The sequence below is a fragment of the Carcharodon carcharias genome, chromosome 27 (genome assembly GCF_017639515.1).
Source record: "Carcharodon carcharias isolate sCarCar2 chromosome 27, sCarCar2.pri, whole genome shotgun sequence".
Taxonomy (NCBI): Eukaryota; Metazoa; Chordata; class Chondrichthyes; order Lamniformes; family Lamnidae; genus Carcharodon; species Carcharodon carcharias.
In genome coordinates this window covers 13,856,061-13,873,327 of record NC_054493.1, presented here as the reverse complement: position 1 = coordinate 13,873,327, position 17,267 = coordinate 13,856,061, and the positions used below count along the sequence as shown (strand labels likewise).

At 45.0% G+C, this 17,267-nt stretch overlaps 2 protein-coding genes and 1 long non-coding RNA gene across 4 annotated transcripts; all 3 read left to right on the top strand.

The window, feature by feature from the left end:
• Positions 1-7: 7 nt before the first annotated feature.
• On the top strand, positions 8-6,670 carry LOC121270431 (gastrula zinc finger protein XlCGF8.2DB-like). 2 transcript variants are annotated; one of them, XM_041175762.1, is made up of 3 exons: positions 2,784-3,496; positions 3,901-4,187; positions 5,667-6,670. In XM_041175762.1, the coding sequence occupies exon 3, from the start codon at positions 5,767-5,769 to the stop codon at positions 6,550-6,552; it is 786 nt and encodes a 261-aa protein (XP_041031696.1). In that variant the 5' UTR covers positions 2,784-3,496; positions 3,901-4,187; positions 5,667-5,766; the 3' UTR covers positions 6,553-6,670. The 2 variants fall into 2 exon arrangements, with proteins under 2 accessions (XP_041031697.1, XP_041031696.1); XM_041175763.1 differs by lacking the exons at positions 2,784-3,496; positions 3,901-4,187 and adding an exon at positions 8-366.
• Positions 6,671-8,133: 1,463 nt separating this feature from the next.
• On the top strand, positions 8,134-11,801 carry LOC121270458. The gene is made up of 2 exons (XR_005941541.1): positions 8,134-8,287; positions 11,308-11,801. It is a non-coding gene; the product is annotated as an uncharacterized LOC121270458 (long non-coding RNA).
• Positions 11,802-13,982: 2,181 nt separating this feature from the next.
• On the top strand, positions 13,983-16,712 carry LOC121270442 (zinc finger protein 239-like). Its single transcript, XM_041175775.1, has 2 exons — positions 13,983-14,020; positions 15,302-16,712. The coding sequence occupies exon 2, from the start codon at positions 15,668-15,670 to the stop codon at positions 16,256-16,258; it is 591 nt and encodes a 196-aa protein (XP_041031709.1). The 5' UTR covers positions 13,983-14,020; positions 15,302-15,667; the 3' UTR covers positions 16,259-16,712.
• The last annotated feature ends 555 nt before the right edge of the window (positions 16,713-17,267 follow it).

Genomic DNA, 17,267 nt, shown 5'->3' with positions numbered 1-17,267 from the left:
GCTTTAAACAGATGAAACCCTGTGGATGTGGAGCAAACATTTCAACATTTGTTACTGAAATAGATTCATTCAGGCCAGACAGCAGGGATTATTTCAAGAAATTACATCCCTTGGAGAACAGTGTGAATTAGTTGAAGAATTCACAGGCTGTTTAACACTCCTTCTATGACTGGAACCATTTAATTCCAGCCGATCGGTTGGTCCGGCTTCACCCGGGAGACTTTGATGAGTCCCCACAACTCACACAATGGGATTGGACAGTCAGAGCCGCCGGACACACTGATCCTGCCTGACATCAACCCAGAATGAGCTGGAGAGCCGTCTCCACTCATCAGGACTGTCTGCAATGCGATTTCTGACTCAGAGGTAGGAATGTGAAGTTATTCTTTATTAATAACTGTAAAAGTTACGATTGCCACCGAACTGACAGATCTCCTTTGTATATCCATTCCAAAAAAAGTCTTGATTTTAATTTTGCAACTTAAGAGTGGTACTTAGATAATCTAGCCGCCTCCTTCCTTGTGAGAGTGATGAATTACAGTAGCTGAAGAAACCTAGCTATCCTCTACCAAGCCTCTCCTCATCCTCTCAGAATGAAATCATTCCTATCTTTGTACAGTATTTTCCATTATCCATAAAGAAATTGTCTCAGTTTATGACTGATTCTGCATTATGAATCTAATCAAGCTCCTCCAATGTTCATTCTAATTGAGTTTGATTTATGGTTAATTGTCCACTATCACATCTGCTTGTGTTTCTGCCTTATCTTCATGTTCAGCCTGGTTTTGCTCTAGTGAACTTTCTGTGGTCAGAATTCACTTCAGTGACCCCTGTTCAGCTGCATGTAGTCTCTCAGGGTAACTGGATTTGTGTCCATGGTGCCTGTGTTAGACATTGAGTCATTGTTTGATACATAATCCGTGCAGTGAAATCAGAAACAACTTGTTCACATAAATGGTGATGCAAATCTGGACCAATCTCCACAAAAGGCCGGGGATCAATTGAAATTTTCAATTGGGAATCGATACATTCTTGTTAAATAAAGATCTCAAAGAAAATGGATCGAAGTTGGGAAAATGGAGTTGAGGTGCAGATCAACTATGATCTAATTGAATGGGGGAGCAGACTTGTGGGACTGAATGGCCTCATCTTATTCCTATGTCCTGGCTGCTGTCCTTTCAACAATGATTATCTCAGAATGGGGCCAGTTTGGGATGTCACTGTGGGGCAGGATGTTCAGTAACCAACCCTGAGCTGTCCCGGAAAGGTGCAATTTGTGATGTCCCCTTGGGGTGCAGGTGTCTGACCCTGAGATGCACTAGGAAGGGAAGTTTGTGATGTTTCTGTGGGGTGCAGTATTTCAGCATCTGACCCTGAACTGCCCTCACACATCCTGCTCTGACTCACAGTAATCCAAAAACAAAGTCCAGACATAAACATTACTTTCATTTCCTAATTGTTTTACTGGGATTCACCACATTCATGGTAGCTTCCATTACTGGAAGTAAACTTTTTAGAAAATGACCCTTCCCGCTTTACTTTATACAACATGCAGATTAAATGTATGTGAGTATTAAACTTCAGCCCAGTTATTAAAATCTGCAGCAACAAACCCCAACTGTGAGAATGCAGCAGAAATAACAGCAGAACCTAATCCCTGCAGTCACTTGTGAACTTGCTGGTGTCTCAGCAGGGTGGATGATAGATTAAATTGTTTCTCACACACGGAGCATGTGAAAGGCCTCTCCCCAGTGTGAATGCTTTGGCGTTTCAGCAGATCCCTTGTATTTTTAAATCTCTTCTCACAGTCAGAACATTTGAACAATCCCTCATTGGTGTGAACACGAGAGTCTGACAAAAGATGCTAAAAAGCATGAAATCGCTTCCCACATTGAGTACAGGTGAAAGGCCTTTCTCCAGAGTGAACTCGCTGGTGTCTCAGAAGTTGGGACGACTGAGTGAATCCTTTCCCAAACACCAAGCAAGTGAACGGCCTTTCCCCAGTGTGAATACGCCAATGAATTTCCAGCTCTCATGGGTAATTAAATCCCTTTCCACAGTCCCCACATTTCTAAGGCTTCTCCCCAATGTGATTGTGCATGTGTTTTGAAATGTCTGATGATCGGATAAAACCTCGTCCACACTCGGAACACATGAACTGTTTCTCCCCACTTTGAACAGGGCTCTTTGCTTCCATGTTCAATGTCTGATGACGTTCAGGCCCTGATTAATCGATTGACTCTTGTCAGATATTGAGGTGATGCTTAGTTTTCGTTTCTAGTCAGCAAATCTGCCTGTAAAAGGAGTTTCCAAAGTCCATCACTGTCAGTCCAAGACAAAAAAAATCACAACATTCCCACTTCCAGGTCCAGGATGACTGCGCATGCGCTCATCTGGACTTGCCCCTATAAAGATGGCGATCGCGCATGCTCTCCGCTGCATATTGCCCCCTCCAATAATGGCGGACCGTTGATGCAAACCTAATACCTTGATTTTCGGAGTTTCACGCCTGCATAGTATATGTATGAATCCTCCCCACCTAAACCGCTCTATTCATCTCCTGCTCTCCTGTTGTTTCTCATCCGGATTCAGCACCAGGGATTGCTCGGTGCCGCGCATGCGCAAAGCTCCAGCCGGACGCGAAATCCCCGCCCCTCATTCACTCCGATTATTTGGAGGACCAGCAGCTTCCGTTCGGTCCTCCAGCCCCGCCTTCTATTGGTCCGGAGCTTCCGTCAATCAGCCGGGCATTGTGAGCTGTCAGGTGAGAGGTCACTGTCAGAGCGGGTTAATAAACCCCGGGCAGGGGGGCGGGGTTTACAAATCCCGAGTGTGGCCCCAGAGCCGAATATTAAACAATGAACATTCTCCACTCTCACTATCCGCCGCTTCCGGCTTCTCTACTGGAGCAACCTCAAACAAAGAGACCAGGGGGAGACAGTGGCCTAGTGGGAATGTCACCAGATCAGTAATTCAGAGGCCCACTCATTACCCAAGACATTATCACTCGCTGCGTCAAAAGAAGTTCTTACCCACATCTCCCTTCTGTATTTCTTGCACAAAATATTTTTGATCAGTTAATGGGAACAATTAATCTTTATCCACCTTGTATAAAACTAGCATAAACTTGTACACCTCTATCAAATCTCCCAGCAATCGGCTTCACTACAAGGAGAACAATCCCAGTTTCTCCAACCTAACTTTGCAACTATAATCCCTCATCCCTGGAACCATTCTGGTAAATCTCCTCTGCACCCTCTAAAGGACCCTCACATCCTTCATAATGTGTGGTGATCACTGGTTTGCACAGACCCAGATGTTCTGTGTTCGTGTTTGTGATGTCATCATGCACTGACAATTGTGCAGTGACATCACCCCGCTCCCCGGGTATTTCCTCAACTGGGAGATTTTTCTCTGACTCCAGTGCTTCTCATATCTTTCCAGCTCCTGGCTCCAGCAGGAGAATTTAAAATTGAAAACTGAAATTGTTTCAGAGGTGAGTATTTTTGACCATTCACCTGCATTTTAGAGCTTTAAGTTCTATGCTGTGTTATCTGTGAGAGATTCCATGGCTCTGGGGCTGGTGTGGCTTCTTTACTCTGAATCTGAGTACATGTCCATCCATTGCTCTGTTTCATCTCTGCCCTCCCTGATCACCTCTCTGCCATTGACTAACTTCCTCTGTCTCTTCTAATGGGTGTGTTTTAACCATGTTTAGTATTTTACTGATAGTTATGCTGATCATGTCTAATTGAGGCTTCCACCACTGGCCATCCCTGACCATGTGCTGCTGGCTTCCCAGCTTTATCTTTCCGCAGAATCTTTTATATTCAGGAATTGTTTTACTTGCACTATAATTCATTTCTTCTCCTTTTGTTTTATTGCTGGCTTTTTTCGCAGAACCGAGTCTAGAAACACATACAGACCAACTCAGAGCTAGTTTGTAGCAGTATAGGCATTGGTGGCAGACGTTCACCCCTGGCCACCACTACAGGTCCATTTTCTTCCAGGCATACAGAAGGAAGCTCTTTAACTCATTGAGCCCATGCTGGCTCTCAGCAAGATCTGATTGGTTAGTGCCACAAGACCAGCATATATTACCAATCCCCAGTTACCTGTGGAGAAGATGTTTGATTTTCTTGACCCGCTGCTGTCTGTGTGGTGAAGGTGTTCCCACAATGTTTTAGGTGAGGAGTTATAGGATTTTCACCCAGAAATGAAGGAATAGTGATATATGTAAAACAACAATAACAACATGTATTTATATAGCGCCTTTCATATAATACAACTTTCCAATGTGTGTTTCACAGGAGTGTTCTAAAGCAAAATTTGACACCGAGCCCACTTAAGGAGATGTTAGGGCAGATGACAACTAGTTTAGTCAAAGAGTTAGTTTTTAAAGAGTGTCTTTAACAGAGAGGGAGAGAGGTGGAGAGGTTGGGGAGGAAATTCCACAGGTTATGGCCTTGGCAAGCTAGGTAGGAGTGATTAAAATCAGGAATTCTCAGGAGGCCAGAATTAGAGCAGTGCAGATTTCTCAGAGGGCTGCGTGGCTGGAGGAGATCACAGAGATAGGGATGAATGGAGGCATGCGGAGGATTTGAAAACAAGGATGAGAAATTTAAAATGTTGGTGCTTCTTAAATGAGAGGTTTGTAGGCCAGTGAGCACAGGGCTGAAGCGTGAACAAAACTTGGTGTGAGTAAACACACAGCAGAGTTTTGGATGACCTCAAGATTACAGGAAGGTTGAATGTGCAAGGCTGGCTGGAAGTGAGTGAGGATCGTTAAATCCAGCGGCAACTAAGGATTTTTTAAAAATTCATTGACGGGATGTGGGCTTTGCTGGCTGTGCCAGCATCTGTTGCCTATCCCTAGTTGCCCTTGAGAAGGTGGAGGTGAGCTGCCTTCTTTAACCATTGCAACCCATGTGGTGTAGATGCACCCACAGTGCTGTTAGGAAGGGAGTTCCGGGATTTTGACCCAGTGACACTGAAGGAATGGCAATATATTTCTAATTCAGGATGGTGAGTGACTTGGAGGTGAGCTTCCAGGTGGTGGTGTTCCCATTAATCTGCTGTCCTTGTCCTTCTAGATGGTAGTAGTCCTTCTAGATGGTAGGGTTTGGAAGGTGCTGTTGAAGGAGCCTTGGTGAATTCCTGCAGTGCATCTGTTAGATGGTACACACTGCTGTCACTGTGCATTGGTGGTGGAGGGAGTGAATATTTGTGGATGTGGTGCCAATCAAGCAGACTGCTTTGTCCTGGAGGGTGCCAAGCTTCTTGAGTGTTGTGGGAGCTGCACACATCCACATGCACCTGCGACCCTGGTCCTTATTGGTGTGGAGGTTAAGGAATTGGGGTGTTCTGTCAAAGTTCTGAGTGAGTTGTAGAAAAATAAAATCTCTCTCGCTTACCGCCTGCATCTCTCACCCCTCTCTCCTCTCATAGAGGCTAGAGTCTTGTGTAGGTCTGGGCTGGGTGACAGGTTCCCTTCCTTGATGGACATTAGTGAACCAGTTGGGTTTTTATGACAATTGGCTTCTTTAATGGTCACGTTTTCCTAGTGCTGGTCCCACAAATTACCAGATTCATTCAGTTCAATTTCACAATCTGCCTTTCTGTTTTTGTGGATTCTATCTCACTGCCTTTTCTCTGTTTTAAATCAGTTTCACAAGGGATTAGAAGGGGAGGATTTACAGTTCAGAAACTCAAACCTAACATCACATCAGGATTTAGTGAAGTCACCCAATTTACTGGACTTTGAACATGGAAGGAAAAATCACTGTTCACAGTGGGGAGAAACCATACATGTGTACTGTGTGTGGACGGGATTTCAACCAATCATCTGACCTGTCGAGACACAAGTGCAGTCACAACAGGGAGAAGCTGTGGAAATGTGGGGACTGTGGGAAGGGATTCAGTTACCCGTCTGAACTGGAAACTCATCGACACAGTCACACTGGAGAGAGACCGTTCACCTGCTCTGAGTGTGGGAAGGGATTCACAAAGTCAAACAACCTGTTGAAGCATCAGCGAGTTCACACTGGGGAGAAGCCATTCTCCTGCTCTGACTGTGGGAAACGATTCACACAGTCATCGCAACTCCTGATGCACCAGCATGTTCACACTGGCGAGAGACCTTTTAACTGCTTAGTCTGTGGGAAGTGCTATAAAAGTTCCTGGGAACTGATGTCCCATCAACGTGCTCACACTGAGGAGAGACTTTTTAAATGCCTGGATTGTGGGAAGTGCTTTAAAAGTACCAGTGAACTGATGCTTCATCAACGTGTTCACACTGATGAGAAACCGTTCAGGTGCTCTCACTGCGGGACTGGGTTCAGGCAATCATCTCAACTCTCTACACACCAGTACATCCACACGAGGGAGAGGCCGTTTACCTGCTCTGAGTGTGGGAAGGGATTCACTCAGTCCTCCACCCTGCTGAGACATCAGCAAGTTCACACTGGGGAGAGGCCGTTCATTTGCTCTGAGTGTGGGAAGAGATTCACTCAGTCTTCCCACCTGCTGAAACACCGGCGAGTTCATGAGTGACTGCAGGGGTTGGATTCTGCTGTAAATCATGTTCAGGACTGAACCATGTCATTGTCGTCTATTTCTGCTGATGTTAATAAACTTCAGCCCAGTTATTGGAGTTAATATTCTGGATAAAAGTGCAATATATTAACTTTGTGTTAAAAACAGTGTGGCAAATCATTTTAATATCTCTTATCACAAGTTAGTTCCATCTGAAATGCTCTCCCTCTCCCTGTCGCCTTCATCCTCACCTCCAACAACAAGTGTGAGGAGCTCATGGAGCTTCTCTATCACCAAGATTGAGACAATCCGATCAGCGGCGTTTGCTGCTTCCCTCCCTTCCACTATCCCACGGGCTAAACTGTCTCTAAAGTTCCTGCTTGTCTTAGCACTGAACTTGCATCTTTCTCCCGTTTCTCTCCTATCTCCCATCAATCCCTGTCAGAGCTCATCTTGTCCATGAGACCCACCTCCTGGTCCCTCAATCCTAATCCCACTACACTGCTGATGATCCATCTTCCCCATTTTAGCTGATACTGTTTATGGTTGTCTCTCCCTTTTGGTATTGTCCCTCTCACCTTTAAATCCACCATCCTGAAAAAAGCAGACCTAGACCCCCACCATCCTTGCAAACTACTGCCCCATCCCCAACCTGCTTTTCCTCTGCAAAGACCTTGAACTTAGTGTCCCCCAAGGATCTCTCCTTGGTCCCTGCTATTTCTCATCTACATGCTGCCATTAGGCGACACCATCCAAAAGCACCGCATTAGTTTTCACATGTACACTGACAATGCCCAGCTCTACTTCTGCGCCATCCCTCTTCATTCCTCCACTGTTAGCTAATTATCAAACCGATTATCCGACATCCAGTACTGGATGAGCAGAAATTTCCTCCGATTAACAATTGGGAAGACCAAAGCTATTGTCTACAGCCACCACTACAAATTCTGTTCCCTAACTACCGAGTGCATCCTTCTCTCTAGGAACTGTCTTGAGGCTGAATCACACTTCAGAATCTTGATGTCTATTTGATCCCAAGATGACTTTCCCACCACTTATCCACACCATCACAATTACCACATATCTCCACCTCCATAACGTTACTTGTCTCGACACACAGCTCATCTGCTGCTGAGAGGAGATAAATATCCTGTTACTGATTATTCAGTTCGTGTTCACTTTTTCCCTTTCTCACTACACTGCAAATAAATCATCCCTGCTGTCTGTCATGAATAAATCCATTTCAATAACAAATGTTGGTATGTTTGCTCCACACCCACAGGGTTTCATCTGTTTAAAGCCACAAACAAAAAGGTCCAGTTTTCTCCTGGAGTTTGAGACAAATCAGCTTCCAAAATGATGCAGAGTTTCAACCAATGAAGGAGATCCGGGATCAGCCCCGCCCCTCATTCGCTCCGATTGGGTGGAGGACCAGCTCAGCCGTTCGGTCCTCCAGACCCATCCCTTCTTCACATTGGTCCTGAGCTGCCGTCAATCACTCCCCGGGCATTGTGATCTGGAGCATGCGCAGTGCGGGTGATGGCCATGGACAGACGCTTGTTTGTCTCATCTTCAGGCGGGAAGGAAGCGGATAAGCGGAGGCAGCGTTAGGGGCAGTGGGTGGGAGGGGAGGCTTCACAAACACCCAGTGGAGGCCTCAACACCCCCAGCAAGAAAGTACTGGGCCCGCCTTTGCACCGAACGGAACGGCAGCTGCGGGCTTTCTCCCGGTGCCAGGCCCGAGTGGACAAATGTGGGTTAATGAAGGAAATGCAGCAATGGGTTTGTTAATGAGAAATTATCTTTAACTCACTTTATTGATCCTGGATCAGGAGAAAGTGGTGTAAGTTTCTATCCTGGACTGACACTGATGGGTTTGTTTATAGAAAATCATCTTTAACTTTACAGGAAGCAGGAGGGGAGACTGTTTAATATCATAATTAACTAAATTGCGGGAGTTTTTTGAATTGGTAACAGAGAGAGTTAATGAGGGCAATGCTGTTGATGTGATGTACATGGATTTCCAAAAGACATTTGATACAGTGTCACACAACAGACTTTAAGCTGTGAGATAAGTTCTAGCTCATGGAATAAAAGGGACATGAACAACAAGGATACGGAATTGGCTGAATGACAGGTAACAGGCAGTTGTGGTTAATAGATGTTTCTCCCAGCTGGAGTTCGTGGGTATTTCCTCAACTGTGAGATTTTTCTCGGACTCCAGTGCTTCTGATATCTTTCCACCTGCAGGCTACAGCAAGTGATTTTAAAATTGAAAACTGAAACTGTTTCAGTGGTATTTCTGACTATTCCTCTGCAATTAACCTGGAAGTGCCTTAACAGACTTAGAACTAGTGTAGGTCATTCAAAGGTGTCACTAAGCAAATGGGGATATACAACCAGCCTGACAACTTGTGAATGTGGAACTGAGCCACAGACTATGCAACATCTCCTGCAATGCCTATCGCTAGAGGAACCCTGCACTATTGCAGATCTTGCCGAATTCAACAACAAGGTGCAAAAATGTGTCCAGTTCTGGCTGGGCAATGTATAGACTGTCTGTGGACACGATAAGAAGATCTGCAATTTAGAGCTTTTAGTTCTATGCTCTGTTATTTGTGTGAAGTTCCATGTCTCTGGGGCTGGTTTGGCTCCTTTACAGTGGAACTGAACCCATGTCCATCCATTGGTCTATTTCACCTCTGCCCTCCCTGATCACCTCTCTGCCATTATCTAACTTCCTCTGCCTCTGATAATGAATGTATTGTAGTTATGTTTAGTATTTTAATGTTACTGCCATTGACTGCCTAAATGAGGTTCCACTGCTGCCCATCCCACAACCATGTGCTGCTGGCTTTCCATCTTCTCACATGATCTTTCATTGTCACGTCTTGTTTAACCTGCGCTATTGTGCATTTCTCTTCCACTTCTGACCTTATACTGCAAGTCAAATTCTGCACCATTTTTATTCCCCGTAATTCATTCTGCGCATCCTGAAATGTTAATGCTGTTTCTCGCTCCAAAGAAATTGCCCAACCTGCTGAGTATTCCCGGCATTTTTTATTTTAGATTTCCAGCAGCTGCAGTATTTTACTATTATTTTATTCCAGGCATCACTCAGAGAACCAAGTCTGGAAACACAGACAGACTGATTAAGAGCTGGGTTGCATCATGGTGGGCTTTGGTGGCAGAAGCTGATCTCTGGCCTCCAGTGTAGGTCCTTTTTCATTGAGTCATAGAATCTTGAGTGATTACAATACAGAAGAAGACTATTTAGCACGTTGTGCTCAGGCTGGCTCTTGACAAAAGCAAATCAGCTAGTCCTATGCCCCTGTCCTTTCACCAACAGGACCAGCAACAGATATTACCAATCCCCGGTTGCCTGTGGAGAAGATGAGGGTTGACCTTCTTGAACCAGTGCAGTCCATGTGGCGAAGGTGCTCCCACAATGATGTTAGATAAGGAGTTACAGGTTATTCAGCCAGTGATGATGAAGGCCATATATGTCCAAGTCAACAATACTGATTTGTATTTATGTCGCACTTTTGATGCAATACAATGTTCCAAGGTGTTTCACACAAATGTTACAAAACAACATTTGACAACGAGCCACATAAGGCAATATTAGGGCAGGTGACCAAAAGCTTGGTCAGAGATAGGTTTTAAGGAGTATTTTAAAGGAGGAAAGCGAGGTAGAGGGACGGAGAGGTTTAAGGAGGAAATTCCAGAGCTTGTGGCCTTGGCAACTGAAAGAAGGGCCACCAACAGTGGAGTGATTAAAATCAGGAGTGGTCAGCAGGCCGGAATTATAAGGGCGTGGATATTTCAGAGGATTGCCTGAGTGGAGGAGATTAAAGAGACAGTGAGGGACAAGAGTATGGAGGAGATTACAGACACAGGGACGGACAGGAGTGTGGAGGAGATTACAGAGCCAGGGATGGACAAGATTATGGAGGAGATTACAGAGACAGGGAGGGATAAGAGCATGGAGGAAATTACAGAGCCAGGGAGCAAGGAGGAAATTGAAAACAAGCATGAGAATTTAAAAATGTAGGTACTTATTAAATGGGAGCTTTTGTAAGTCTGTGAGCAAAGGGGTGATGGACATATATGACTTGGTGTAAGGAAGCACATGGCAATGGAGCTCTGGGTGAGCTCAACACTAGAGGAGGTTGAATGTGGGAGGCTGCTTTGGAGTGCATTAGGATAGTTAAGCCTAGAGGTAACAAAGGAATGGGTGACGGTTTCAGCAGCAGATGAGCTGAAACCAGGATAGTGCCGGGCAATGTTACTGAGGTGAAAATCGGCGGTTTTGGTGATGTGGGTATGTGGTTGAAAGCTCATCTTTGGGTTAAGTATGACACCGAGGTTGTGAACAGTCTGATTCAGCCTCACCCAGTTCCAGGGAGAGGGATGGAGTCGGTGTTCTAGGAAATGGAGTTTGTAATAGGAACTGAAGACAGAGGCTTTGGGCTTCCCAATATTTTAATGTAGTAAATTTTTGTTCATCCATTACTGGATGTCAGACGAGGCAAGACCGTGGGTGACTTGTAGGTGATGTGTTCAGATACACCTGTTACCCTGGTCCTACTGGGTGGTGGAGTTTGAAAGTTTGGCAGGTTCTGTCAAAGTTCTGGTCAAGTTGTAAATATTTAAAATCCTTCTCCTTAGCCCCCTGCTGCTCCATCCCCCTCTCTCTCGCTCTATTTCTCTCTTTGTGCTTTTGTGGGTTCTCTCTCACTATCTTTTTTCTATTTTAAATTAATTTCACAGGGTGCTAGAAGGGGAGGATTTGCAGTGAGGAAACTCACACCAGACATCACATCAGGATCTGATGCACTCTCCAAATTTATCAAAACTGGAATATCATTTGATTATGAATGGAAGGAAAAAGCACCATTCACAGTGGAGATAAACCGTACATGTGTTCTGTGTGTGGACGAGGCTTCAGCCGATCATCTGGCCTGTTGAAACACAAGTGCAGTCATATGAGGGAGAAACTATGGAAATGTGAGGACTGTGGGAAGGGATTCAATTACCCGTCTGACCTGGATGAGGTTCGATGGGTAACCTTGCTGGATTGTCACAATATATTTAAAATCTATTTTGGACTGTTGCCTTAAAAGGGGGGTCTGGTTAACTAGGAATTTGTAGTCTGGAGTCTGGTTAACTAGGAATTTTGGAAATAGAATATGATGTAACCATGTAACTATAATCTTGTGTATGTGATTTACGCTTTTCTTTTGTTAATAAATGTTTTAATTTGATTTCCAAACTCTCTAAAGGTGTCAGTGGATGTATCACTTCTGAATCAGTGCACAAATCTTCTGGCAATAAATACAAATTGCAAAACCATTGTGCTAGCGTGGCCAAGGCTCCCTTGTGTATTTAGTCAGTCTGGCAAATACCACCTGCCATATCATAACATTTCATCTCGTAAATGATGTAATCCTTGTTAGTGAATCTGTGCAATATCATCATTACTCTTCTCATGGTTTCTACCTGAACATCTGATCTCGTTCTGAGAGACTTAATAATGTCTTTGTATTCAGTTCATCTCCTGACCCTCTGGCTCAGTGCCGAGAACATACATTGTCTGTTCTTCCAGATCATTAATGTATTGGTGTCTGTTCACAGGCTCTAATCTGATCCTCAGTATGACCTCCTAGAGCCTACTTCTATTGCAGATTCTTAGTTTAATGTGTGTAAGTGTCTGTACTATCAAGAAATGTTTAACAGAGTTATTAGAATTATTCAAGTCTTCCTCACCGGCTTCCCACTGTCTATATTCCCCACCTCGAGGTTCAAAAAGATTCTTCCTTTTGTAGCTTCAAAGCTTTTCTCTTGGTCAGTACAAACATTTCCATCTATTCTTTCTCCTTGTAACCTGTCTTAGAATTCTTTCCATCCTGCAGACGATCAATAGAAGAGGAATTAGCATCATCTGTAATACTAGGAGGAAAGTAGATGTGTGATTATCCAGGGATGTTCTTCTGTATTTTACTCTATCTCCAACCAGGGATGATCACCCAGGGTGACAATAGATCACTCAAATGTTATTGCGTGTTGTTCCTTGTGTCCCAGATGTTGTTCAATATTGATTTAAGCTTCAGAGAAAGCCGTGAAATTGTATGGCCAAAACCGCTCAGAATCACTGGAGGATAATGTACGCCTGTGTGAGTGTGAATGTGGGTCTCTGTGTTTGAGTGTGTGGTTGTGTGTAATGGGTATGTGTGTGCAAGTTTCTGTGTGTGGGTGTCAGTGAGCATGTGTGCTGTTTCTCATTAACTGTAAAACAAACCTTCCCCTCTCTGAGCAGACGATGTTGGTTCTCCTAGAATCTCATTGAATGATTTGAATGGTATCATTCAGAGATACTTCATCCAGAGTGAGCTATAGGCTGACCGTGTGCTGTGTAAAACCTGACATCTACACAACCAGGCCCCACTTCTTCTGGAACAACACAAATTGTCTGCTACTTTCCAAATCCCTTTCCTTCCCCTCACTATCATCCTCAGTTAGTTCACAAATACCTTGCGTACATCATCCTCCAACTCATCTATGGTCTCCACTTTACTTTAAAGACTTCCATCGGTCTTACCAACAGTTAGCAAAGGGATAGCTACTAACACAGGAATCAGTTCTGAAATACTGTCTTTCTGATTTTAAGGCTTGCCATAGGAGTACGTGGAACCAGATCTTCCCACCTCACACCAGTACATATTCCCATCTGAGTTCAACATTTTAATGCGATTGTCCAATCTAGGAAACAAGTTCTGAAGAGTCACATGGACTCGAAACGTTAACTCTGTCTTTCTCTCCACAGATGCTGTCAGGCCTGCTGAGTTTTTCTAGCAATTTTTGTTTTTGTCAAGGAAACATATATCGCTTAACCCCTTTAAACCTGATTGAGCACCCGCACCCAATGCACACAAACTACAGGAGATTGTCTTTGAGACCAGTTGTCGCTGTATATATATGAACAGTATGAACCTTCTCCCTAACCTGTCCGAACCCTTTTCTATTCATTTATTGAAAACAGGGACTCTCCTTGTGCTAATGGTGACATTCCCTGCTTGCCCAGTTATTCCTTGAAGTCAGTCCTTGAATTAGTTCTGCATTGTTTCATCATGTTCCCACATTTCACTGACAAATGTTGAAACGTTTGCCCCACACCCACAGGGTTTCATCTGTTTAAAGCCACAAACAGAAAGGTCCAGTTTTCTCCTGGAGTTTGAGACAAATCAGCTTTCAAAGTGATGCAGAGTCTTAGCCAATGAGGGAGATCCGGGCTCAGCCCCGCCCCTTATTCATTCCGATTGGTCGGAGGACCAGCCGCTCAATCTCCCGCATGCAGTCCTCCAGCCCCGCCCCCTCTACCTTTTGGTCTGGAGCTGCTGCCAATCAGCAGAGCAGTGTGAGTTAGAGTATGCGCACTGCCGATGATGGTGATGAACAGAGATGGCTGTATCAAAATTCTCAGCCGGTGAGTTATCGCCGGTTGAGTCATGAAGGAGGGAAGGAATCAGCGGGTGGGTTGGGAGCATTAATAAACACCTCGTCTAGGCTGCAAGTCCCGAATCCGAAGCTCGCGTATGATTTAAACCGGCTACAACTGCTCGGGCTTCTCCCCGAGACAGGCCGCGGTTAACGGCCGCCACCTTTATCGGAGACAATGTGCAGCTGGACGCCTGCGGAGACAATGACTCAGCCCCGCCCCTCATTTAGTCCGGTTGATGGAGGACCAGGCTCTCTCGTTTGGTCCTCCAGCCCCATCTCCTCTTCCTATTGGTCCGTCCCTCCCGTCAATCACTCCCCGGGCATTGTGAGCTGGAGTAACCGTTATGAATAATTATCAGCTCCTGGTTTGCAGCTGCGGGGCTTCTCCCTCCCAGGTACAGGCCCAGGTTAACGGCCGCCATCCTGGTTCACATCAGAGAATGGGGGATGGGGGGGACAATAAATAAGAGGTTACACTTTGGGCTCAAATCAATGAGGAATCTGATCTGTGGGAAGGAAGGAAACGCTGGGAGGTTGCCGGGGAGGATTCAGAAACACCCGCTGCAGGCCCCAAACCCCTAACAAGAACCTGCAGGTCCCGTGTTTGCAGCTCTGGAACTTTCAACTTTGTGCGGCCATCTTGGCGAAACGTCAGAGAGTGGGCGGGGCTTCATGGTCCCAGTGACCAGGAGAGAAAATGATCGATTCATTGATGATATTCTCACTCTGCACACAGGGATTTGAGAATGGAACCCAGCCAGAGTACAGAGAGGGATAAAACTGGGAGTGAGGAAAGGAATGGTGTGATAGATTTGGCAGGATGACCAACTCTCATGGAGAAAATTGAGGGACAGCCTGCCATGGCAGTCCATACAAGTGGGTGGTGGGATTCTGTGTGGGGTGCTGTCAGAGTTGGTGAGGCACGGGGTGGGGGTGATGAGGGGAATTAGCTGCCAGAGCTGTTTGAACACAGAAGCAGTAGGCCTCAGGGTACTGCATAGGGTGCGACCAGAAAGGTCCAATTTGTGGGACAGTATTCCGGCACCTGGACAGTTGACTCTCAAATATGGGACAATTCTGTAAAATACTGTACAGTTGGTCACTCTGGGGTTTGGATTCCAGCATGGGGAGGAGGGAGACTGCGAGGGATGAGGATTTACTACTTTGCAGGAATGAGAGGATAGCATATTCCATAGAAACTAGATTTGTCTGTTCAGAATTTCTATCCTGTATTCACAGTGATGAGTTTTGTAAACTCCTTTTCCAGGGTATTAGAATGGGTGGATTTACAGACTGGAAGCCTGTAAATCAACCTAACATCACAGCATGGTCTGACAGAGTCACTCGATTCATCAGGACCTGAATATCATCAGGCTTTCAATGTGGAAGGAGAAATGTTTGTCTGTTCTGTCTGTGGGGAAATGTTTCAAACATTATGACTGGAAAGTCACCAAGATACATACACCCGAGTGAGAGTGTTCCAGTGAATTGACTGTGGAAAGAGCTTTAACCAGTTACACAGCCTGAAGAAACATCAGATTATTCACAGTGGGGAGAAACTGTGCACATGTTGTAATGTGGCAAAGGTTCAACTGATTGTCCAGCCTGTGGAGAAACAAAAAATACCGGCACCATGGAGAAACCGTGGAAATGTGAGGACTGTGCTAAAGGATTCACCTATTCATCCCAGCTGGAAATCCATCGACGCATTCACACTGGGGAGAAGCCGTTCAGCTGTTCAGTGTGTGGGAAGGGATTCACTCAGTCATCTAGCCTTCGGTCACACCAGCGAGTTCACACTGAGAAAAAGCCATTCAGCTGCACAACCTGTGGAGAGAGGTTCAAGTCTTCATCCATCTTCACTGAACACCAGCGAATTCACACAGGTGGGAGACCATTCACTTGCTTCGTGTGTGGGAAGGGATTCACTCAGGTATTTGCCCTCCAGTCACACCACCAAATGCACACGAAGGAGAATCCATTCAGCTGTACTTCCTGTGGAAAGAGTTTCAGGCAGTCAACTGACCTCAATGAACACCAACGTACTCACACTAGGGAGAAGCCGTTCACCTGCTCCGTGTGTGGGAAAGGATTCCGTTGGTCATCTCAACTGCTGACACATCAGCGAGTTCACACCGGGGACAGACCATTCATCTGCTTCTTGTGTGGGTCAGGATTCACTCAGTCACAACACCTACTGAGACACGAGCGGGATCACAAGTGATTACAGCGGTTGGACTCTGCTGTTATTGCTGCTGTTAATCACACCCAGGACTGATAGTCTGACAATATTAGGTTTGTTTCTGCTGATGTTAACAACCCTGGCTGGAGTTTAATATTCTGGAGATGTCACTGACTTTCAGGGCTGCAATGTCCTTTTTTAAAAGCACCATTTGTGGTCTTTCCCCCTGAATACAAGAACTCTCCCCGGGAACTAGTTTACAATAAAATTTTGGATTTTACTTCAATCCTAAATTGATATTTGATGCAAAATCTACAATTCAGTGTCAGAAAGGTTCCAGTGATTAACATCTCCAGTTATAATGTGTTGATTAATCCTTGCTGACGATTCTTACTGACTTGCACATTCTTCAATGACACCTTGATCATGAACTCAAATTAAGAAGGAATGTTAAACAAAATAGTGAAATATTTTACAGGCGGATCAATAAAAGCTTCATCAATCAACATTGATATTGATGAAGCTTGGAAGTCACTGAGTTCAATCATTTCTGACACAGCAGCAGCAACATTTGATAAAGGTGGAACCCACAACAAAGACTGGTTTGAGACCTACTCAACAGAAATGGCATCTATCACTGAAGCAAAAAGCAAAGCCTACCTGATGCACAACATAAACCCAACAGCTAGAACACTGCATAACTTGAAAGTAGCCAAGATGATTGTGCATAAGACAGGGAGATACAGTATAAATAAACACTGGATCAGCCGATGTCAAGAAATCCAAATTGCCTATGACAATGGAAATCTATGTGCAATGTATGATGGGATCAAAAGGGCACTTGGTCCAACCATCACCAAAGTTGACCCCTGAAATCACGGATGGTGACGTACTCACTGACAGAAGTAAACAGATATCCCACTGGGCTGAACACTATTGTGAGCTGTACCCCCATGAGATGGACATCTCCCAGTCTGACTCTCTCCTGCAACTTCCCATCATAGTTGAGTTGGATAAAGAACCCACATCATTTGAGCTTGACCAGGCCCAA

Excerpts from the sequence above, each read along its gene's own strand:
- LOC121270431 (XM_041175763.1), top strand. The coding sequence starts at position 5,767 with ATGGAAGGAAAAATCACTGTTCACAGTGGGGAGAAACCATACATGTGT.
- LOC121270442 (XM_041175775.1), top strand. The coding sequence starts at position 15,668 with ATGGAGAAACCGTGGAAATGTGAGGACTGTGCTAAAGGATTCACCTAT.